The sequence below is a fragment of the Mytilus galloprovincialis genome, chromosome 1 (genome assembly GCF_965363235.1).
Source record: "Mytilus galloprovincialis chromosome 1, xbMytGall1.hap1.1, whole genome shotgun sequence".
NCBI classification, from domain to species: domain Eukaryota; kingdom Metazoa; phylum Mollusca; class Bivalvia; order Mytilida; family Mytilidae; genus Mytilus; species Mytilus galloprovincialis.
In genome coordinates, this window is record NC_134838.1 from 123,582,261 (window position 1) to 123,608,727 (window position 26,467).

Below are 26,467 nucleotides of genomic sequence, written 5' to 3' on the forward strand. Positions count from 1 at the left end.
CTGAAATGACCTGGGCATCCTAGACAACACAGATGTTGGTTCTGATAAGTTTTGAAACATAATTATTCCTGGATCATTAGTATTCTATATTTAAAGCTATAATTAAATTCAATCACTTCTTCTAGTGATTAATTTGTACTACTTAAATAGGTGATTATTAAAGAAAGACAACTCTTACTTCTAATCTGTATGGAAATAATGTTACTTAAATCAGTGATTAAGAAAATCACACATTTAAGTAAGTCCCCTGACTGAAGATATGGTTTGTCATTCTTACAAACAAATCATCATAATAAGTCAATGAAATAGATAAAGGATTTCAAATAGACTAGTAACAAATAACTTGAGAAAGGAAATTCTAAAATCAACAACATAAAAAGCATTGAAATTATACCAGCGATACTACTTTTCTGGCGTAGAGTGGTGTATGACAGGCTCTCGTCAACTCTTTCTCGTCAAATGGGAACTATACAACATCAGGATAATAGGCATTAAAGACAGAAACAATGCACAATACTTATAGCAATGTTTAAAAAATTCCTTTGAAATAAATACTTATATAGCAATATTAAAAAAATTACTTTGATATCAAACTTTCAATAAAATATTTAAAATTTCCAAAAAATGAAAAAATAAATTGGTTGATAATTTACATAAATTCAAAATTTGCCTTTCAAAGGATAGTCATCGTAATGAAATTTTAAAACAAAATGCAAAATGGAAAGGCTTCTTTTAAATTCTATTAAAAAATCAAAGAAACAGTGAATTATTAAAATTTATTTATTGCTCATTTTCAAAAGGCTTTTTCCTTTCGCTAAAACATTCTACCAAATTGAAGTTTGAATTCACCTTTACATGATTAACTGGTACAGCATTTTAGCTGATAGCTTCAGTGAAAGGGTGTTGGCATTGGAAAAGGAAAAGGAGAAAGCCTTTTGACTATGCACAATTAGGGTATTAAATAACTAATGTATTTAAATTTTAAGGTATAAATATGAAGATTTTCATTGTTATTTTAAATTATCTCATCAATGCAAAACATTTACCAAGTAACATAGTGATGACTGTGGATGTGAGCAGAAAACCAAACTATTTTACATGCATTGTTGATAACTTAACCATTCACAGTGCATCATGCACAGGAAAACAAATTTATTCAGATTTGTGTTATATTTTATTTATCTGAATATTTTTGTTGTTTAAAGCCAAACCCACATTTATGATAAGACTTTCTGTCAAGATTCACAGAAAAATGTAGAACCATATATTACATTCTTTTCTTTAAAAAAACTTTTAAAATTAATAAATAAGTAAAATGAAATACTGTGACAATAATATTTCTTTTATTCAAAACTAAAATTCCATTTGATTGCTTAAGGGAGTTCGCTTCTCAGTTTCAAAGTAATTAACTTTTCAAAACACTAGTTTATATTGATAGGGAATTGATAAAGGAATCCAAAGAGCAAAACAAATATATAGGTCACCGTGCTTGTTTTCGAGATATGAGCCATTGAAATTTTGGCGGGAAAAAATTCTCTCTTGACTTTTCATAGCTTTATCATTGACAAGTTGAAGTTCTCAAAAACTGTTAAAAAGTAATTAAAATTTATTAAGACTTTTACAGATGGCTTATCATTATACATGTAAAAGATTTTCAAAAAGAAAAATGGGGGTCACCTGGCAAATTTTTTCAAGGCATTCAAATGGATAAAATCAGAGGATTCCGAAAATCTGACAAAAAATCCAAAACATGTCAAGCCAGCTTCCTTAAATTGATAAAAATGAGTTTTTGAATAATCTGATATGTTTTTAATAGCACAGTTTAAAAAAAACCACTCTAGATTTAAATGTTCAAGCATTCACTACTTTCTAATGCACAAGAACAACATCAATTTGGGATGTCTACAGTCACAGTGGAAATCTAGACACTTCCTGTGATTTCAACTAAAAATTAAATTCTAAACACATCCAAATCAATTTATTTGACAAACATGAATTTATCCATGCCATTCCGTGAAATCTGTGTGTAACCCAAATCTGTTAGTATAAAGAAAAAAAAACTCTATACTTATTGTAGGTATAAATCTTTTCTATATGTGAAAAACTTAAATACCTGGAGTATTTCAAAAGCTGCTAAAAGTTCTCCTGCTTTATCTGGGCCTCTATAGATATCCCACCATTCTAAGCGTGGAGGGAATTTAGGTCCGTCATAACTTTCAGAGCTCATCTTTACAATTGGTCTTGCCACTGCTCGACCAATAAATTCTGATTTTCCCTACAACACAAATTGTAAGTATAAAGTAAGATCAGACTAAACTGTCTTACAATTGTTTCCTGGCATGTTATAACTGTAAATGTATTAATGAATAATGAACCTGTTGTATTTGAAAACTTGCTTATGTGCATTACTGATATACCATCAAAAGCATGAGTTCTCTTTATAGTTTTTTTTAACTGTTAAAGACTGACAAGAAGGAAGTACACACTGTACACACTGTCAACTTTACATGTACAATGCACACATTTTTCTACCTTCCCTACAAACTCACCACTTTATCTTGATCAAAGAGTTCTATAATAATAGTTGGTGGAAATTTGGCTATTTCCTGCATCAATCCATACATCTCCACCTCATTAATGATTAACATTTCATCCCAGGTTGGGCTCAGTGTTTCCTCAATCACTTGTGTAGCTACACTCTGGTTGTTAAACACAACTCTAGCAAATGGATCTGAGAGTCCTGAGGCATCAGACCCTATCAGACTTCTAGCCTGGTACATGTGGGCTCTTACTTGGAATGTTTGTCTCTCTACAAAGTAAAGTAAACATTTGTTGACAAATTTTTCAATGATGCTGTTTGGTATGTATGAATATAACTTACAATATAATTTATTTTATTACACATGACAGTGAAATAACTTTAGGGATTGCTGCAGTAATTAAATGAGATTGTCATGTTTCGGTGCCTAGTCTCATTAAAATTACTGCAGTAATCCCTAAAGTGTTGTTGTAATAACTGCTTTCACATTTTGTAATTTTATTTTAGTTCAATTGTGAGCAAATAAATTAACAAAAAATATCCCTATGGTGTTTTATATCACCTTAAATGTGCTGTAGATGGGTTTTTGGGGGGAAGTTGTTCAGCTTAACCTTAAGGTAATTAGAGTCAGATAAATTTTCATGCATATCTGATTGGTTGATTTCTTTGTGGTTTTACTAAAGTTTAACATTCTAATTTGAAAACTAAATTAAAATATGGTAAAGAACACCTCAATGAATATCTTACCTGTGAAGTGTATAAATGGTAGGAGAACACCATGACGTTTATTAGTATCTTACCTGTAAAGTGTATAAATGACAGGGGAACACCATGAGGTTTATTAGCTATTTGGAGAAGGTAAAGAAAACCTTGTCATTAGTTATTATCTTACCTGTGAAGTGTATAAATGGTAGGAGAACACCATGAGCTTTATTAGTATCTTACCTGTGAAGTGTATAAATGGTAGGAGAACACCATTAGGTTTATTATTATCTTACCTGTAAAGTGTATGAATGGTAGGAGAACACCATGAGCTTTATTAGTATCTTACCTGTAAAGTGTATAAATGGTAGGAGAACACCATGACGTTTATTAGTATCTTACCTGTAAAGTGTATAAATGACAGGGGAACACCATGAGGTTTATTAGCTATTTGGAGAAGGTAAAGAAAACCTTGTCATTAGTTATTATCTTACCTGTGAAGTGTATGAATGGTAGGAGAACACCATGAGCTTTATTAGTATCTTACCTGTGAAGTGTATAAATGGTAGGAGAACACCATGAGGTTTATTATTATCTTACCTGTAAAGTGTATGAATGGTAGGAGAACACCATGAGCTTTATTAGTATCTTACCTGTAAAGTGTATAAATGGTAGGAGAACACCATGAGGTTTATTAGTATCTTACCTGTAAAGTGTATAAATGGTAGGAGAACACCATGAGGTTTATTAGTATCTTACCTGTGAAGTGTATAAATGGTAGGAGAACACCATGAGGTTTATTAGTATCTTACCTGTAAAGTGTATAAATGGTAGGAGAACACCATGAGGTTTATTAGTATCTTACCTGTAAAGTGTATGAATGGTAGGAGAACACCATGAGGTTTATTAGTATCTTACCTGTGAAGTGTATAAATGGTAGGAGAACACCATGAGGTTTATTAGTATCTTACCTGTAAAGTGTATAAATGGTAGGAGAACACCATGAGGTTTATTAGTATCTTACCTGTGAAGTGTATAAATGGTAGGAGAACACCATGAGCTTTATTAGTATCTTACCTGTAAAGTGTATAAATGGTAGGAGAACACCATGAGGTTTATTAGTATCTTACCTGTAAAGTGTATAAATGACAGGGGAACACCATGAGGTTTATTAGCTATTTGGAGAAGGTAAAGAAAACCTTGTCATTAGTTATTATCTTACCTGTGAAGTGTATAAATGGTAGGAGAACACCATGAGGTTTATTAATATCTTACCTGTGAAGTGTATAAATGGTAGGAGAACACCATGAGGTTTATTATTATCTTACCTGTAAAGTGTATGAATGGTAGGAGAACACCATGAGCTTTATTAGTATCTTACCTGTGAAGTGTATAAATGGTAGGAGAACACCATGAGGTTTATTAATATCTTACCTGTGAAGTGTATAAATGGTAGGAGAACACCATGAGGTTTATTATTATCTTACCTGTAAAGTGTATGAATGGTAGGAGAACACCATGAGCTTTATTAGTATCTTACCTGTGAAGTGTATAAATGGTAGGAGAACACCATGAGGTTTATTAATATCTTACCTGTGAAGTGTATAAATGTTCGGAGAACACCATGAGGTTTATTAGTATCTTACCTTTGAAGTGTATAAATGGTAGGAGAACACCATGAGGTTTATTAGTATCTTACCTGTGAAGTGTATAAATGGTAGGAGAACACCATGAGCTTTATTAGTATCTTACCTGTGAAGTGTATAAATGGTAGGAGAACACCATGAGGTTTATTAATATCTTACCTGTGAAATGTATAAATGGTAGGAGAACACCATGAGCTTTATTAGTATCTTACCTGTGAAGTGTATAAATGGTAGGAGAACACCATGAGGTTTATTAATATCTTACCTGTGAAGTGTATAAATGGTAGGAGAACACCATGAGGTTTATTAGTATCTTACCTGTGAAGTGTATAAATGGTAGGAGAACACCATGACCTTTATTAGTATCTTACTTGTGAAGTGTATAAATGTTCGGAGAACATCATGAGGTTTATTAGTATCTTACCTGTGAAGTGTATAAATGGTGGGGAAACACCATGAGGTTTATTAGTATCTTACGTGTGAAGTGTATAAATGGTAGGAGAACACCATGAGCTTTATTAGTATCTTACCTGTGAAGTGTATAAATGGTAAGAGAACACCATGAGGTTTATTAATATCTTACCTGTGAAGTGTATAAATGGTAGGAGAACACCATGACGTTTATTAGTATCTTACGTGTGAAGTGTATAAATGGTGGGGGAACACCATGAGGTTTATTAATATCTTACCTGGGAAGTGTACAAATGGTAGGAGAACACCATGAGGTTTATTAATATCTTACGTGTGAAGTGTACAAATGGTAGAACACCATGAGCTTTATTAGTATCTTACCTGTGAAGTGTATAAATGGTGGGGGAACACCATGAGGTTTATTAATATCTTACCTGTGAAGTGTACAAATGGTAGGAGAACACCATGAGGTTTATTAATATCTTACGTGTGAAGTGTACAAATGGTAGAACACCATGAGCTTTATTAGTATCTTACCTGTGAAGTGTATAAATGGTGGGGGAACACCATGAGGTTTATTAGCTATTTGCATAAGTGAGCTTTGATCATATCCACCAGGAAGACCAGTAAGAAAGTCCTTCTTATGTTTAGTCAGTCCTAACCATAAGTACACTTGTACTTTAGCCTGTATTACCCAACCTGCTACACTGGTAGCCTTCTTTCCTGGTAACTGAAAATTAATAAAAATTAAAATCAGTGCATATGCCACCAGTTCCCTCTTTATTCCTCTTTTTTGTTCTCTCACAACAACTTTATAAAATGTCAGTTGTCTTTAATCATCTGATAGTCTTTTGTCCATGAAGGAATTTTGGTGACGATTGCAGATGTGAAATGAATTCATCATATATTTGTGATTAAGAAAATAATTTATAGCATAGATGGTTTTTGTTTTTGTTTGTTTGTTAACAGGTTTCTGCTTTTTTGAAATACATTGTCTAAAACATGCATGAAATATTTGCCACTGGACATTAAACAACCAAGAATTAATCTTGATATACATTTTTATTTCATTTCAATATGGAAAGCTTGTATAAAGCCATTACTGTCTGTATATCTGTAACTGATTTTGGAGATTACGGTTTGTCCATATATTTTGAAAGCAAGTGTGATGTGTAAGCTATATACTGCTATACCCGTAAGAATAATGTCTGAACTTTAGAACAGTCTTTTCCTCTCTCTTCATCAACAATGGAGTAGATAAGATCCTTTGCATGTAATCGCTGGTAGGCCAATCTTTTGTGTCCACTGATCATCCATATAAATACATCAGGGAGGGCATGTTGGGGCTGAAATAAATATAAATACATCAGGGAGGGCATGTTGGGGCTGAAATAAATATAAATACATCAGGGAGGGCATGTTGGGCTGAAATAAATATAAATACATCAGGGAGGGCATGTTGGGGCTGAAATAAATATAAATACATCAGGGAGGGCATGTTGGGGCTGAAATAAATATAAATACATCAGGGAGGGCATGTTGGGGCTGAAATAAATATAAATACATCAGGGAGGGCATGTTGGGGCTGAAATAAATATAAATACATCAGGGAGGGCATGTTGGGGCTGAAATAAATATAAATACATCAGGGAGGGCATGTTGGGGCTGAAATAAATCACAAAATTTGTCATATGGATGTATGCCTTATGAATGTACATTATAAATTTCTGACCCTTTGCTTTCCAATAAACCAGGTATAATATACTTATTTTTAAATATTCATTTATTGAACATTAAACTTTATTGCTATTTAATTACTACTTATTCATATACCCAATACTTAATCTATTTCTCTAATACCCTTTCCCAACACAGCTCTTTTTATAAAATCCTTCCTATCATCAATCAGTTCTCTATTTCCCATTTATACTACAATCTAAAGAGAACAAACCTCCTGAGAGATATTTTTCAGTTTCTGTAAGAACTGGTTTGCATAGCGTAGTTTATCTTTCATGTTACTTTTTGTTGTTGTAGCTTTCATTGTTCTGGCCATAGTAGACAACTGATCCTGAAACAAAACAGAAATTCAATCTTATAACTCTAAATGATACAGATTCAAAGATTTTGTTCTAGTCATAAATATGCATGCAATAGTTAACTCTAAATGGTCTAACAACATCAGAACACTAATTCCTTAACAATTACAATTGGAAAGATAAAAAAAAAAACCCAAAAAACATGAAACCCAGAGTAAGTCAAGTCTTGGATACATATCATGTCAAATTGCAGCTGTACTTTTTTACCACATTTTACCACATTGAATCTACAAACAATTTAACCAGCTGTACATTAAATCAAAATCAAACCATGCAAGTACAGTAAATAAGGTTTATAATGTTAGTTGTAACACATACCATTTCTCGTAGTAATAACTTCTGTCTTTCTTTATCCAGTTTAGTTTTGCCAGCTCCTGATCCAGCGTTAGTACTTCTTACTATAGAAACAAACTTAGAACATCCTGATCCTAATTCTTCAAACACACCCCTTAATCGTTTTTCTGGGAAAGGTTGTTCCTCATTGATCATGTGATTAAAATCATGAATTCCATCCTCCTAAAAAAAACCAATTATAAATATGTAATGAAATTGCACAAATGTAAGCAACAGATACTCCCCTTATAGATATAACTTAGTTTCAAGTTTTTTAAAATGTACTATAGTTACTATTCAATGTAATGGTAGAGAACCAGTGACCACCAGAAAATCACAGTTTTTCTCAAATAACATTCAACAGAAACTCTTTTGGGAAATATTCTTTTAACACAAAGAAGTTTACCAAAAGTAAGGTTTTACACCATAGACTTGAACTACAATTCCTCTTGTAATAAAAAAAAAAACTGCTTCTACAATGCTAAATTTTGCAGGAAATTTTATGGGTATGATGACCAGTTACCAAAACTTTTGAATCTTTTCATTAACTGATAGAATTCACATTTAATTGGTACATTAATTAGGCATTTAGATTTTGCGTAGCAGTCAGAAAAGATTGTACATCAATTGAAACAAACTCATCATTATGAGAAAATGGTATATTTTAAAGCAAGGTAAGATATTGGTTTTCTAAAAACTGGCACTTAATGCAATAAAATGATTCCCTGTGAAAGATCAACTAATGAACTGAATGATGTCTTTCGGCCTTTTGAGCTATACAGATAAATTACTTAATGTATTGTGGCACCTATACAAAGGTAAATCTAATATTCTTTTGTATTACTAATAAGGAATGTAAAAATGCCATGTTAAGACGCACCAGTTTCTCTGCTATTTTGTCTATAATGTTAGTGTTATACATTCTCCTTCTATGGTCCTCAAACACCTGCTTTACATAAACACATGGCTTGTCCTCATAATACGGCAAATTATAATAAAACTTGTCTCTAGAATTAGGTCGTAATGGTGGTGTTGTACTGTGCCATTTTGGTTGTTCAGAAGGAACAGTGTTGGATACTAATGGTTGATCTTCATCGGCTGATTCATCCGAGTCTGTTTCCTCACTACTACTGTCGCTGCGTTTTTTCTTCGTTGGTGGGTTATAACCATCTAATGTATTACCTGCATTCCCTGTGAAAAGTAATACCATTATTGTTTAACATTATAGCAACCAGTAAACTTGGTGGCATATCCCTCAGGAAATCATTAACAAGAAACTTGAAGGCTCAGGAGATATAAAATACCCTATAAAGCTCCAGAATAACACAATGTGTACCATTATAGATATTTATGATATTAATAACTATTGTTGCTCAAGCATGAAATATAAGTAATGGTTACATTCTTCACTTGCCAGACAGAAATGATTATGAAAGATATTTGTCTGCAACTCCTTTTAAGTATTGATGCATGATAAAAGGTGAAGAGATATTTTGGCATTTTCATGTTTGAGATCATAACGCAAAAATATAATAACTACTTTTGTTTTATAATGACTTACCAATACTGATTTCAAAGTGAACTGGTTTATCTGCATATTTCTTGTCTATCATGGTTGACTCAATAACACAACCATAAAGGAAAAACTCTTCTGGTTTCCCAACTGCATTCTATAATGAAATTTAATTTTATGTCAAATTTTTTTTTATTGTTTTAGATACTTAAAACACCAGTTTTACAAATTTGGCATATTTTTCACTACTGAACAGACTTAACTTCAGTAATATGAAATTGTTCTTTGTAACTGGAGTCCTATTCCAATTTTCATAATGAAAGTGCAAACATAGCATTTTGTTTGTAAATTGTTGTTCATTTACACCAATTCAACTGTAGTTAAATTCATTGCAGTTAACTTGAAACTGAAAATCTATAATTATGCTGATTTGTATTCATCATGTTTTACATCAATAAAAAAAAAATAGGAACAACCTTTTCACTGTCACAACATTTCAGTAAACTGGAATTGAAGTTTGATAGTAATAAACACTTATGCAAATGTTTGCACCTGTCTTAAGTCAGGAATCTGATGTACAGTAGTTGTCGTTTGTTTATGTAATTTATATGTGTTTCTCGTTTCTGTTTTTTTTTATTTTAAATAGATTAGACCGTTAGTTTTCCCGTTTGAATGGTTTTACACTAGCAATTTTGGGGCCCTTTATAGCTTGTTGTTCGGTGTGAGCCAAGGCTCCATGTTGAAGGCCGTACATTGACCTATAATGGTTTACTTTTTTTAAATTGTTATTTGGATGGAGAGTTGTCTCATTGGCACTCACACCACATCTTCCTATATCTACTTATTTCATTTTACCTTCAAATCTAGCTACATAATTAAATTTGTCCTAGAACATAAAAATTTTGATATGAATCTGTGATCTACCTCAGGTACAGGTAATGCACTCTCTAATTCTACAGAGGCTGGACAGGACGAGTCAGAATTCTCTAATATTTCTGTTTTCATGGAAATCAATAATCTGCCTCTGTAGGAAACTCCCTCTCCAAGTCCATCATTCAGGTGGGTGTGTTCATCTAACAGGCTGTAGTCTCTTGTTGATCCATACAAGTTTATCCAACAAGGACCAAAAGTTGGCAGAAAACCTTCAAATAAAACATCAATATTGCTTTTATCTGAACAAATTAGCAATTACAATGTGTTGTTCGTATATCCAAAATAATGTTTTAATGTCAAATCAAATCAAATAATTCTATTGGTGTAAATTCCAATACAGGAATAATATCAGCCATACATTTACAAAATACAAATACAAAAATAGACAAAAATAAACAAAAAACAAATATAAAGAGACATATTTTCTCAATGATAAGAGACACATATTTAAAATCTACATTGCGTGGAGGTGTTATTCATACTATGTTATTAATTCAAGCTATTTCAATAAGCTTTAATACTACAACAGTTCTTAAAAAACATTATGTTTGCTTTAAATGAATGTTCGAATCATGCATATCCCTTATTCCACTCCAGCTACACATACAGTACTAATTTCAGTATCATTACTTTTCAAAATGAAACTAACTTATCTTGTTCAGACATATTAACAAAAGATGGAACTATCACTTAAATTACAAGAGTACATTTCTATTAAATTCCAATGCTTTACATTTAATGAGGAAATGTAATTCATTTTCAATTCCATCCTTGAAAAGTGGACAAATGCTCTGTTCTAAAGGTGTTCTAGTCTATCTACCAACTTCTGTTAGTAATTTGCTACTACATTTACCAATTCTGATTTTTACCATTTTAGAAATAACACTTTTGTTAAGGTCCAGTAGGAGATATTTTTCTAATTCAAAATTATTTTTAACTTTGTGATATGTTATTGTTACATACACTGATGAAGTAACAATAATAAAAAGAGACTTTTAAAAGACTAGGGACGTTTTTAACAATCAAAATGCTTGTAATCACCAATATAAGAAATACATGTTTTATTTTGTCAAATATCTATCTTTCAGCTTTTCCAGCTTTTTAAATTTGTCAGTAAAAATAATTGTAAACCAGACTCCATACAGAGGTTGGATGTTTTTGTTTAAGCTTTCTGGGGGAGTAGAACATTGTTGACATCCAACAGATTATGAGAGTGTAAAAGTCTACAAATGACTATGAAACTCATACTGATGCTCTAAAAAGCACAACAAAAGATGAATAAGTTTACAGATTACAGATGACAAATCAGGGGCAATAAATCATGAGAACAGCTCACACTTACCTTTCAGGTCACATGAGCTAAAAATGAGTCCTTCAGTGCAATAAGCAAGGGAGGTTATCTTTGAAGCATGTATTTACATGGCATTTATAAGATACATATCATCCATATAAGTTTTACCTTTGTCTCCCTCATTAGATATTTTGGCTAAATCTAAAAAGTGGGTTCCTATAACATCATCGTTGACTTTATTCTTATCTCGTAATTGTATTTTGAGCCTACGGCACAATGGTGGAAACATTTCTGTGAAGACTATCTGTTGGTTCCATATAGGTTCATAGAATCCTTTCTGTACATCTGTTTTACCCTGCAATGTAAAACATAGGTTATAACAATTATAAAGTTAAATTCAATATAATTAAAAAGTAAAATCACTCTGAGAAAAATTCAAAACTGAAAGTCCCTAATCAAATGGCAAAATCAAATGATAAAACACATCAAACGAATGGACAACAACTATTATATTCCTGACTTGTGTCCTACAATATAAACTCTGAATAAGCCTTATTCCAAGGTTAGTACCAAAAAGTAAAACAAGTTTAAAATCATTGGCAAAAGGAAATCTTTGCAGACAAATAGACAGATGGATGAAAGGAAATAATTTTAATATGGCCTCTTCTCTTTTTTTCTATTGAGGATGAAAAACCTTCATTTTTTGTTCTGTTTTATATAATATTTTTATATGACATATGGTCTGATTGCTAATGAGACAACTATCTACCAGACAAAAGGACAAGAATGTAAACAAATACTGATCACTGAATTGCCTTCAATAGTGAGCAATAACCCATATTATATAGTAACTGTACAGAGCCCCAGGAAACAAGCACAAGATAAAACTAATAGCCTCATTTAACCTATTTTGACATTAAATTATTTAGTGTTTAAGTTTTATTACTTTTATGAATACTATTTCAATTTTAAGCATAAAACTTACTATATGACCAGCAAAAGACACTTTAACATAAGGATCTACGAGATCTTTACTTTCACCAGTAAATGCTTTCTTAACATTGGCCACAATTCCTGTATTCATCTTAGGTAAACCCTGAGCTTTGTGTATACGTATCACATATTTGGCACGAGATCTGTCGGAGGACACACCATCTGGTAACAACAGATTTCTGTAAACAGAAACATTTAGCATTCAATTGCAATGGAAACTTGAAACTTTGAAACTTTTGAAACTTTTTATTTCACTAAAGGCCTCACATGAGGCATAATAGTACAATAAATTTAACAAACAATAATAATGCATGAACTAACATATATACATATGAAGTAGGTGTATGCAGATAAAAGAGTAATATCCATATATTATCATTTAAATACAGACATAACAATTTTGCAAATTTTTGCCAACCCAACAAGTACATACTTATCTTGACTATTCATTAAATTTGACAGGCTTACAGTATTTTTGTTTTTATATATATGATCAGGTATAAACTTGAGTCTTTCTTGAGTAAAAAAGTTACAATTAAATATATAATGAAATTCATCACCCAGTTTTTGCTTATTACAAAGATCACAAATTCTTTCATCTCTATTGATACTAAAAAATCTACCAGCTTCAATTGGCAATTTATGGCTACCGCATCTAAATTTAATAAGATTATACATCAAGTCAGGTGGAAGTACAGTGAGGTAATTCTCAAAGTTAAAATCAGATTTATAAATACGGTAATTAATACACTTCGCTCGACACTTCGGTGAGTCATTCACTTGTAATTTCCAACCTTCTACAAATTTTTCATGAAGACTTGAACTTGCTTTACATTTTTAGACAGGCTTATATTTCTTAATACAGATTGGTCATACCAATAATTTCCATAACCACATTCAATTAAAATATCTTTTATATATAATAACCATTGGAACACATTTATGCCATATTATTTAAATAGAGTTATCTTTCTTTGTTCATTATTGTAGTTTTTTGTAGAACTGAAAGATTAATATTCCCATACACAACTTAAGTAATTTGCAATACTAGTTGCTTTCTTTAAAAAAGACATGCAATCGTAAACCCAAATGCTTGTTTGACATTTAACATTTAGATAATGTATTGCTTTATATTATTTTTGTGGACATGATAAGAATAAGAAACTGACATTGTTTATTTACTTAATATTGTAACTGCAGTTCAATTTGGGGTGAAATATTCTTGTCAAAGGATTCATTGCCCGCATCCAACAAAGGAATATTTGTTTTTCTCCTCTCTCCCAAAAGACATGCTAAGTCACCCACTGGATGTTCCATTCTAAGGGGCTGGGGTTTTGGTTTGTTTTTAGATAAGAATTAATTTTTAGGCTAAAGTTCAAATACAAATGTGAAGAAATTTAAACAATTAATGATTATTTGTGTTTAAGAAATGCAATACGTGAACCTGTAAAATAGCTATTTTTATTGAAATTTGAGATATGGTCCGAGTGCACAGTTATCATCCCTTGATTTTCGTTTTCTACAAATATAGTCCCTAGTGTGGAAAGTGTGTTACTTGCCAATCTTTTTTTATACCCCTTCCAAATTTATTTCTTCATGTTTTTTATGCCTGAAATAGCAAGGAGGGGGATAAAATTACACTGTGAAAAAATTTGATTCATGAATTTAAAAGTAAAAAAGGATTTGGTCCAGCTGAAAAAGGTTAAAAATACGCATTTCGGAAGCTGTCAAAAGATTTCAAGACCCCTTGAACATATAATTGTCCATATTTTGAGTTAGAGCCGATGAAGACTTCTATAATTTTGATATAACACGCACTGTAAAAATATTATCAAGAAAGCGCATGTGGGATTTTTTTTATTTCCATTTTTTGCCTAAAAGAAATGCACTACGAAATATCTGTGTATTTGGACCATATGTTCATGTTTTTTGCCACAATGGCTTGATATTGATCATTATTAAGATCCTTACACCTGCTCTGTAAGGTTTTTGTGATGCTTCGTGTAGTAAGCATTGGAAATTTTAAGTAGTGTGTTTTGTGCTCTTAAAAGTTTTAGATGACAAACTTCTTTTGTTAAAAACAAAATCTTTTTAAAACCTTCAACTCGCTTTGAGGATATTTTCCAAATGTCCCTTCTTATTTTAATGTTTTCTTATATTTTATATTGTGGGTCATGATCAGTGAGATGGCTCATAATCTCCTTCCACTATTTTACATTTTCGTACTTAATATATTAAAACCAAAAATTCATCATCTGACCGTCTTCAAGAAATGATAATTACTTATTTTTATTTTGACGTACATTTTGAGGGGCCTTAATTACTACAGGAACATATAGTTATATAATCTGTTCCCTGACCCAGATGACTATATGATTGAAATTGATTTTGTCTTTAAATAGACACTTGATGTCTATTTCAACAATTGTTAAAAATTGCATGCATGATTTATTTTAAGGTTATTGATCGTAATTAAAGCGGCACATTTAATTTGTTATGTCATTTCTTGAAGTATTCTTTCTTACATCTGCATAGTCGAATGTACTTTTTTTAAAATATATTTTAGAGTTATTCTTCATATTTATTACCTACTTTTTCACATTTTTTAAAATAATGAAAAGGATCCAGATGTACCTATAACATTCTGATTTGTTATTTTAATCAACTTGAGGAGGTTATATGACCTCATTGTTTTAATAAAAAGGAAATAATGTTGCAATATTTACACAAAGAAATTGACTGTATTTCAATTTGCAATTTAAAGGAAAATAAAAACAGAGATGTACTTTCATAATTAATTAGTTTAACGTCATTTTCAATAAACGATTATTTTTTTTGTAGATCCTCGTTTTTTACATCTATTCACGGACGTATATTAGATTATATACGTCCTTGGGCTATGCTAGACGTAAAATTTTAATAAAGCGCAAGAAAGACTTCCTTTCTATTTCAGCATGGCAAAAATGAAATAGCCTGCTTTGTATATCATTTACAAAATCTTCCCTAGACTCAGAATCTTAAATGAAATGCTAGTAATGCTACTTTTATAGATTTTAGTTTTGACAAATCTTGTTTCGAATATAAATAGCATTGTTTACATGAAATCTTATCTCATATCTAAACACAGCTGGTTTCAATGTTTGACTCTAATTAAAATAACTATGCATGTATGTACTTTAAATAGGTAAATATTAGTCGCTTGTAATTGCGTGCAACGAAGTATTCAAATGCTCATTAAAGAAGCTTGCGGCGTCACAATACAATTCGCATCAAATGTAACCTATCTCTATAGCAACTTTAAGATGCTAATGCTTATTCAACAGGTCAATTAATAAGCTATTGTGCATGTATATGAAAAGCGGTCATAGAAAGAACAGATGTATTCCGAATAACATCCGGTGTTCCGAAAGACTACGGATATCGTCCAATATATACTGCGTAAACCCTCAGGGGTTTTGAAATAACAGTTATACTTATGGTTAAACACATAATTTTAATACTTAAATGTCTAAATATATATACTAAGTCAATTATTGCAATCATGCAAATACCAAATAATTTGGCTATTCTGGAGTTGGCACCCTCAGGAACTTTCAGTCCACCAACATTGGCACTGACCAATTGGGAAAAATATACAGATTGCATATTGATTTTAGTATGAACAAAATGTGTATCTAGAGAAATTATTATCAAATATGCCCAAGATATTCTAAAAAGGACCAGCTGTCTACTTGGCCTGAGAGAGTTGCAACCTTAGTTTTTTACATACAGGTAGTTTAATTACAAAATTAACAAACTTAAAATTTGCAATAAAAATGTATCCCTTTATCACCCAAATACTTATGGAAGCTAATAATCTAAAATAAAATACTGTTACTGTGCTTATCCAGTGACCTTTGGGGTATCACAATAGCAATGGCTCAAACAGTTTACTAAATTGCAGTTAGATTTCTTCTCCAACTAACTGATCAACTGGTAAAATGTTTTAGCAGATTGCTCAAGTGAAATGTTGTTAGTATGAAGTGAGTGCTGTAAAATCAAAAGTAATACTTACCATCCAGATCCAGTTAGTTGATATCTTTGTCATTTATTTCAAACACAAAAATGACTTACTATAATATGAGTCACTGAATAAGAAGGTCTAATTTTGACATGGAAACTTCTATCATAAATAGATTTTATAAATAAATAGTTGAAAACATTGTTTTGTAAGTCTATAATTAATAGCTTCGTTTTCCAACAACAAGTTAGTGCATAATTGTAATTTGGATTTTTTTTTCTAAAGCAATTACTTATCTGCTACCATTAAAGGGAAATAATTTACATTACTGAAAATCAGCAAAATGTTGTCACAATTTTTGTCTGACAAATATCAACTTTCCTCATTTAATTTGTTTGTAACATTACTTTTATGATTATTAAACTTTTATCCTCTGTTTTGAAAAGAAACAATGAAATTTATTTTTAAGATGATTAAAATTTTGAAAAAAATTGTAGGCAAAATCAGAAGCCAGGTATCATTGATTAATTTTTTAGTGTACAATAACTCAATAAAAATTATTTCCCTTTAATGCCAGCAGATCAGTAATTTGTATAGAAAATATTATACGAATCATAATTACACAATAACTTTGTCTTAGAAGACAAAGCTATAAAATATACATCTACAAAACAATGGTTTGAACTATTTATTTATAAAATCTATTTATGATAGAAGTTTCCATGTCAAAATTAGACCTTCTTATTCAGTGACTCATACTATAGTAAGTCATTTTTGTGTTTGAAACAATTGACAAAGATATCAACTAACTGGATCTGGAAGGTAAGTATTACTTTTGATTTCACAGCACTCACTTCATACTAACAACATTTCACTTGAGCAATCTGCTAAAACATTTTACCAGTTGATCAGTTAGTTGGAGAAGAAATCTAACTGCAATTTGGTAAACTGTTTTGGCCATTGCTATTGTGATACCCCAAAGGTCACTGGATAAGCACTGTAAAACTTCTGTGTAATAAATGGTAGATAATTACCCTTCAATATCATCCTCATCTTTGTCTGTTTTTGGAGGAACCTGTTCAAAAACAGACATTTAATTTAATCTTTGATGAGTTGGACACACCTCTGAATTAATAGACACATTCTCTTGTTTGCTCTTTTATATAGATATTCTTATAAGAGTTTGCTATTAGAAGTAGAAACATTTGATTCAGCTCCTGCTCATTAAACTGTTTCGTTTTTTTTTTATTTCTAATACCACCAGTACATTAAACTTTGTGGACTTATTAGCCTCGACTTCAAACCGTCCAATCTTTGATTTTGTACTTTTCTTTACCAGGAAAAATCTTAAATTTGGAAAGCCATTTCAATGCCATTCACCAATTAGTGTGACTACTGGTTTTGACAGTATAGGAATGCATTCAGCATTCAACAAGTGCTTGAATAGACTCTTCTAATACCTTTAATAAAGAGTCTAATTGTACCTCAAAGAATTTCAAATTTCTTATAAGTTTTATTGATAATTTTAAGCCAATTATGCCTAAGCATTATTTTTTCTTTGATTATCTTTTCTACAAATGTTAAGTGACTTTCCAACATACAAATTATCCTGTTCACCTTAATATAAAGTTTAATTAAGTGACATTGCATAATAACGGCATACTCTATATATCTTTTTCTTAGTTAGATATATTGAATCTTAATATTTCATCTTGAGCAAAATTTTACCACAAACTTAACAAAATATCACAATGTGCATGTATGAAGGCCACATAAACATGTATAAGTCTCTTGTTCTTTCATATAGTTATTCATCATATTTTTATTGGTACCATATAAGTAGTTTGTTCTATCTATATTTTGTATATGTAGTGTTTCTTACCTTTATGGAGTCTCCTTTGCCAATAACAGCAATATCACATTTGAGGTATCCCTTAAGACCACCATTGATGTCATCTGGGTCAGTTAACATGGCCCACTTATGATAAAACTGGTGATCTAGAAATCAAAACATATGTAGAATATGCAAAAACAACCACAGAATATATCATTCTTGATTTTTCATAAAAACAGTGTAATTGAATTACCTTTTTAGGAACAATGACATATCAATAAACAGAATTATATCATTACTGTAAAATTAATAAGATTATTGAAGATAATATTCTACAAAAACCAGAGGGCATTAATGGAAAAAAAAAAGTCAATTGTATGTTTTCTACAGGTTTTTAGTGCATTAGGCCATTACTGGTTGTAATTCATCTCTATATGATAAAAATATCTTAATGTGTTGAGTCTGATGACAGACTTTCCATTCTCAATTTTATCTATATCATAAAACAGACATCATAACATGAGCAATCATCAAGTCTCATCAATGCATAAAACACTAAATTAACTTTATATTTTTCTTAATGAATAATAGCAGTAAGAATATAATGAATATGGTAACAATATATATTTTTTAAAAAGAAATATGTCTAATCTCTAAAATAAACCTATCTTCAAACTTATAACACAGTGCTGCCATATACCTAAACAAGGGATATGGAGTGAACTGTAGTGGATTAAAGCAGTAAGGACATGCCCATTTCCTTTTGGAACTTTTTGGAACTCTTGTTTTTTTAGTTTGCATGTTCAGTTATAACTATCAAAATATGTATCACTTTTAAATTCTGGTTCAGTCTAAATGGTTGCACAAAGATTTGAAAACGTATATTATCCATAGAAGGAAAATGCATTTGAACTGTGAAGTTCATAAACAATAAACAATAAATATAACAATGTTGCTCAAATGAGGCTTTGTACCCAATTAATGAAGCCAAACAGATGAGTTTGATGGGATAGTTAATCATGCTTTACCAACGGTCTCTATCAGACGAAAACCAGGTTGATATTTTTACATTTCTATACCACTTCTACTTTTGATCTAGTTGTAGAGGTTGCAGGTACACTTGATGTGATTCATAAGGACTCAGGTCATACTAAAAAATAATTGTGCTGAGGCTTTTCTTAGTTTTAGTTTAAACATATTTATTTATAGTGGATTGGGAAACAAGTTTTTCAACTTATATTAATCCCTTTCCACTTTGCGGGTGCGAGTGCTGCCTTGTAGCGGCATTAGCCTGAAAGCTACAAGGGTGTCTTTAACGTGCAAGAGATATGGCTCTCTCTTAAAACAGGCCAGCCATTTATCGTCCCCTTCCGACAGGCTATCATCGTTTCCTCAACACCATACTCGCAAATGGTGTCAAGGGAGAGCCAAAAATTAAGTCCCTGAAATTTTCATTCCAGACGGGAATCGAACCAGGAACCTTTGTGTTAGTAGTCCGATGCACTAACCACTACACCACGCTTACCTACCCAGTTGCTATTGCCTTAAATGTATGTAAGTTTTAAATTGCTGTTTAAAGACAAACAAGCAATATAACTTATTTAATGATGGATGAAAGTAAGCTACTTCAGCCTTATGGGTAGAAAACATTATTATACTTTATCTAAATACTATTATTTAGTAATTATGGCTGCTATGTTATAAATTCATTGTGTTAAATTCATTCCATATTAAAAGAACTGAGTTCCAATGTCCTTCCACATTGCACTTATCTAATATTAACAAGGGACATATCTCTTGCTAAAAATGTTAAATGTTCATCAGTTTAGAACTTGTCCGATATATTGCTATTATTAACCTATATATAGCAATATAAAAATTTGGCAAATTTGTACCTGTGAGAGTGCTAAAAAGTCGAGATCACCATCCACCATTTTAGAACTTGTCTGAAATATTGCTGATATTAACCAATAGTATAAGTTTTATAAAAATCTGCCAAGAATTGTACCTTTATAAGCACTAACATGATCAGACACACGGACAGACGCTCAGTATTTCCACGATCCATGCAACGCATAACGCGGGGGACTAAATAAACTTTACAAAACTGACATCAACAAACTAAAGTGCACTAACAGATTAAAGAAAACATTCATTATTTTAAAGAAGTACTATTTCAAAGATAAAGATAATAAAAAATACTAGAAATTATTAATGTTAAATCATACTGAAAGAAAATGAAAACAATGATGTTTTAACTGTAGCAATATGTAATATTGAAGAAAAGTATAAAAATAAAATAAGTAAAACTGACAACACATATTTGGACTAGTTTCACATGAACTACTAGTATATGCAGAGTACAGACCTTGGCTTGCATAGACAGTGGCTACATCCAATTTATACATTCCTAATGGTTTATTACTGCGTAGAAGTCGGCCTGACTGACATACCTGATATAAGATATACAGTTTATATGATAGATTATCATCCTAATACCTGAAAATCTAACTTATATTATATTTTAAATAATGTCACTTTCTACATGTAGCATTTCAATAGTTTATTTCAATTTATTCAAATTCATTAATGATTAATGATTAAGTCCTCAATAGTCTAAAATGCTGTTATCTTCCAAAAGTTTTAATGTCTAAAATGAGTAAAACTTTAATGTAGAAAATGACTTTGTAAGTGTTGACATATTTTATGTAATCAACACTTTATAGTACATGCAGTGACTAAATAACTCAAACAAGATTTTCCCCAAACCAGAATGTATGTGATAGAGACCAAAGCAGTGTATAAGACAAGAAATTGATGAACCTCATCTGTATAGAATAATGATATACATTCAAAGCATATTAGTACCACCAGCAAATTTATTCCTTCATATACAGTATATATTTTCCTTTGTATGCAATATATATACATGTATTTATATGAGAGCCTGAGTTTCTCAACATAACGATTTGTTTGTGAAACCCTAGCTTGAAGCATATAATAAAAGCAATACACAAAGAAATGCTTTAAACCACAATAACATGATATAAAATAATGCCATTTTCATGTTTTACAATTTTTTAGGTCTACCAAATTTATTTAAAAAGTTCAAAAAGTCTCTTATTATAACTTTTTAAAGATATAAACCTTATAAATATTCAATTTTAAATATTATTCCTACATTAGAGAAGCAGTCAACTCAGAAGAGGAATAATGGAAGGTATGTATTAATTGTCAACACTTTAGGTTAAAGAACAACTTGGTAGGTTAGGGTAAAGACATGCATCATTAAATGACATTGGTTTATATAAGTTATCAGACCAATCAATCAAGGATAATAATTGTAATAAAATCTACCAGATGTCACATATATATTGCCAAGATCCATCTTGAATGATCCTATATTGGTACCCTTTCGCAAAATATTACGAGAATGCAATACCTAAAACACAAATATATATATTTCATTCCACAACATGGTATCAATCTAAACGAATTCATATTGAAGGGTTTTTTTTGTAACCCAAGGTCAAAAACATAAAGAAATGGAGAATGTGTCCACAAGACACAGATGATGCCCCCACTTGCTGATAACATTATAAAGGGACATAACTCAAAAATGTTAAGTTACAGGAGCATAAATATATCCATCCATGCTGCATGTCAATTCATACTTTACTCTTTCAAATAATCTTTCACTGGGATTAATATGATAAGAATAATCCTTCAATGATTACAAATGTTTTTTAAATAAGTGATTTTTATATCTTAGGAACCATGCAACTGATCATAGTTATTTTAAAATACTATGTACTGACCCAACAAGACTAAGCACATTCTGTTGTTTGCTACAATTGTTTGCATAAGGCTGTCATCTAATTAAATCATGTGACTCAAATGTTATAATCTGTCTATGAATATAAAGAAATGTTGTATTGCTCTTTCATTTAAAAAAAATATGGGACAAAACAAATATAAAAGCTTTAGCTCAAACATATAGGATTTACAACACTAACTAAAACTCACAACATGTAAAATGATGAATGCTTATTGAATGAAATGAATGATATGGAGTATGAAAGACAACTACACAAATAACAACAAACAAGATTAAATTAGAGTGATTGATCACTCATTATATCCCTACTCAATGTTTTGGAATAAATGTGACTAAATCATATATATATATGTGACATTCTTAATACATCAGTACTCTCCTCTCTTAAAGCAGTGGTATACATACAACTAGTTCACAATTAAATCTAACTTCTGAATTATTTAATTCTGATTGGATTACTTAGGCTGGCAAAACACATAAGAGCTAGGATATGGGGCAAAGTGCTTGACCTCTGAATAAATCTATTGAACTGGGATTGTCAGCCTTTCGATCAAACAAATAGTGAAAAAAATTATATTGTAACCTGAAAAACAGCTAAAGAAAGTTTACTGTAACAAATACCTTATACAAGTTAATAGTAGATGGAGCCCTACAGGGAAATATTTACTGAGGAAAATACCTAAAGCTGAAAATATGAAAAAAACAAGGAGATTTGGTATGATTGCAAATGAGACAAATATCCATCAGAGATGGGCCAACATGTAATCTTATTTGATCACAGAAGGATAACATTATGACAGATGCATTCTATTCATTACCCATTTCATGTTTGTGAAGGCCTATTGTGTTAAATCATCTTGAAACAGGTAATCCTGAAAAATTTTTGACCACTGAAGCATTATAATAATAATAATAATAATAAATTCTTTATTTAAAGAGGGTAAACTCAGTTAGTTACAATAAACTAATCTTCCCTGAGGCCCTCAAAATGATTTATGATTTGGTTTATCTGACCTTGACCTTGAAACTAGCAATGTTTGAAAAATGATTTAGGTTGACCATAGGGCTTTAGACTTCACAAACACCAGCTCAATCTAAATAAAGAAAGTGTTGAGGGAAGAACTTAGGTTATAAATCTGTCAAGAGTGCATAGAGCAGTCTACATGCAATGTTTTTTATTTACTATCATCTTCCTTGTTTTCAGATCAAATGAATTATACTTTCACATGCTATGGTGCTATAAAAATGTCACCAGATTTACTCAATAGATCTGAGTTTTCTCCCCTTATCCAAGTTACAATCTATACTTTGGAATATAAATCATAAGAATTTCTACTTGCTGTAAATTACATGGAAATTGGATCAAAACATTTAATGATGCATGATAACGATTCAACCTTTAATCACTTAATAAAAATACATTACCATTAAATATTATACGTAAATTATGTAATATGGAAATATTTATAGCTTAGTTTTAATTACAAATCGATTGATATCCATTAGGAAAAACCTATATAATTTCATTTTTTAAAATTTTCTGCAAATTGTATTATCTCAATTACGTCTACTGGAAAACATTTTGTTTGAAGTGTGACAATACAGTTCTAGTCAAATTGTTGACTTAATTACACCATACCCATTAATAATAACATTGTTTGGATTGTTTCATAATCATTGATCAATGATTGCTGTTTATCTTTGATGAAACTTATACATTAAATATAGCGATACATAATGAGAAATTACTGTGACAATAATGTGTCACGAAAACTATTAAAAGAAGTACTAAAAAAATCTAAGCTTTTACTTCAGCTCTTATATACAATAATATATCATATTTCAAACATTGCTAGTTTCAAGTTCAAGGTCAGATAAACCAAATCATAAGTACATGTACACCTTACAATCATTCCATACATTGTATATTTTGACCTATTGATAATAGTTTACAGAAAACAGACCAGACTATGAAAACTTTATACTGACCAATAGACCATAAATATGAGATCTGGGTCAAATGAACACTGCAGGACAAGTACACTTTATAATATTTCCATAGATCTCATATGTAATTGATGTATCAAATAAAGAATCTAAAAACAAGAGTGCACACGCTGAAATGTCTCGCCTTCTATACTAATCATTGATATTATGTTGATAGTCCTAAGTATAAAGCTAAGCTTTAATACAACTGTCACATAAACTTAACATTAACCAAGATAACTAAACAAAGACCAATAAACCTTGAAAATGAGGTCAAGGTCAGATGAACCATGCCAGGCAGACATGTACAGCTAACAATGCTTCTATACAACATATATAGTTGACCTATTACTTATAGTTTAAGAAAAATAGACCAAAACACAACAAGAGTGCACACGCTGAAATGTCTCGCCTTCTATACTAATCATCGATATTATGTTGATAGTCCTAAGTATAAAGTTAAGCTTTATAACAACTGTCACATAAACTTAACATTAACCAAGATAACTAAACAAAGACCAATGAACCTTGAAAATGAGGTCAAGGTCAGATGAACCATGCCAGGCAGACATGTACAGCTAACAATGCTTCTATACAACATATATAGTTGACCTATTACTTATAGTTTAAGAAAAATAGACCAAAACACAAAAACTTAACACTGTGCAATGAACCGTGAAAATGAGGTCAAGGTCAAATAAAACCTGCGCGACTGACATAAAGATTATAAAATATTTCCATACACCAAATATAGTTGACCTATAGCATAGAGTATTAGATAAAAAGACCAAAACTCAAAAACTTAACATTGACTACTGAAGCATGAAAATGAGGTCAAGGTCACATGACATCTGCCCGCTAGACATGTACACCTTACAATCATTCCATACAACAAATATAGTAGACCTATTGCATATAGTATGAGAAAAACAGACCAAAACACAAAAATTTAACTATAACCACTGAACCATGAAAATGAGGTCAAGGTCAGATGACACCTGTCAGTTGGACATGTACACCTTACAGTCCTTCCATACACCGAATATACTAGCCCTATTGCTTATAGTATCTGAGATATGGACTTGACCACCAAAACTTAACCTTGTTCACTGATCCATGAAATGAGGTCGAGGTCAAGTGAAAACTGTCTGACAGACATGAGGACCTTGCAAGGTACGCACATATCAAATATAGTTATCCTATTATTTATAATAAGAGAGAATTCAACATTACAAAAAATCTGAACTTTTTTTTCAATTATCACTGAACCATGAAAATGAGGTCAAGGACATTGGACATGTGACTGACGGAAACTTCGTAACATGAGGCATCTATATACAAAGTATGAAGCATCCAGGTCTTCCACCTTCTAAAATATAAAGCTTTTAAGAAGTCAGCTAACACCGCTGCCATAGCCGCCGCCGTAGCCGCCGCCGCCGGATCACTATCCCTATGTCGAGCTTTCTGCAACAAAAGTTGCAGGCTCGACAAAAACCAATTAACCACAAAAACTTATCATTGACAAATGAACTATGAAAATGAGGTCATGGTCAAATGATACCTACCAGACAGACTTATAAACATTACAATCATTCTATACACCAAACATAGTTGACCTTTTACTGATATTTTAAGAAAAACAGACAGCACAAAAACTTAACGGGGGCCTAGGTGGCCGAGTGGTCTAAATAGTTACTTCTGTTATCACTAGCCAGTCAACACTAAGGTGTGAGTTTGAACCCCTCTAGTGCAGGTACACTCGACTCCAATCTTAATTGACTAGAATTGTCAGTTTTTGTCGAGCCTGCAACTTTTGTTGCAGAAAGCTCGACATAGGGATAGTGCGGCGGCGGCGGCGGCGGCGGCGGCGGCGGTGTTAGCTAACTTCTTAAAAGCTTTATATTTTAGAAGGTGGAAGACCTGGATGCTTCATACTTTGTATATAGATGCCTCATGTTACGAAGTTTCCGTCAGTCACATGTCCAATGTCCTTGACCTCATTTTCATGGTTCAGTGACCACTTGAAAAAAAAGTTCAGATTTTTTGTAATGTTGAATTCTCTCTTATTATAAGTAATAGGATAACTATATTTGATATGTGCGTACCTTGCAAGGTCCTCATGTCTGTCAGACAGTTTTCACTTGACCTCGACCTCATTTCATGGATCAGTGAACAAGGTTAAGTTTTGGTGGTCAAGTCCGTATCTCAGACACTATAAGCAATAGGGCTTGTATATTCGGTGTATGGAAGGACTGTAAGGTGTACATGTCCAACTGGCAGGTGTCATCTGACCTTGACCTCATTTTCATGGTTCAGTGGTTATAGTTAAATTTTTGTGTTTTGGTCTGTTTT

The 26,467-nt window shown here is 31.5% G+C and overlaps 1 protein-coding gene across 5 annotated transcripts in view; it reads right to left on the reverse strand.

Annotated features, from left to right (window-relative positions):
• LOC143056797 (otoferlin-like) overlaps positions 1–26,467 on the reverse strand; it is a 162,855-nt gene that overhangs the window by 58,932 nt on the left and 77,456 nt on the right. For 2 of the 5 annotated variants that reach the window (XM_076229981.1, XM_076229964.1), the window contains exons 11-25: positions 20,660–20,744; positions 18,340–18,455; positions 17,492–17,532; positions 12,450–12,636; positions 11,633–11,819; positions 10,165–10,382; positions 9,289–9,397; positions 8,608–8,918; positions 7,713–7,910; positions 7,250–7,366; positions 6,492–6,644; positions 5,836–6,028; positions 2,550–2,809; positions 2,114–2,275; positions 395–466 (exon numbers count right to left, since the gene is read on the reverse strand). In XM_076229981.1, coding sequence (XP_076086096.1) covers positions 395–466; positions 2,114–2,275; positions 2,550–2,809; positions 5,836–6,028; positions 6,492–6,644; positions 7,250–7,366; positions 7,713–7,910; positions 8,608–8,918; positions 9,289–9,397; positions 10,165–10,382; positions 11,633–11,819; positions 12,450–12,636; positions 17,492–17,532; positions 18,340–18,455; positions 20,660–20,744 — 2,409 coding nt within the window. Of the gene's footprint in view, positions 1–394; positions 467–2,113; positions 2,276–2,549; positions 2,810–5,835; positions 6,029–6,491; positions 6,645–7,249; positions 7,367–7,712; positions 7,911–8,607; positions 8,919–9,288; positions 9,398–10,164; positions 10,383–11,632; positions 11,820–12,449; positions 12,637–17,491; positions 17,533–18,339; positions 18,456–20,659; positions 20,745–21,648; positions 21,734–26,467 lie in introns of all 5 variants that reach the window. The other 3 variants (XM_076229968.1, XM_076229988.1, XM_076229975.1) reach the window with 3 other exon arrangements.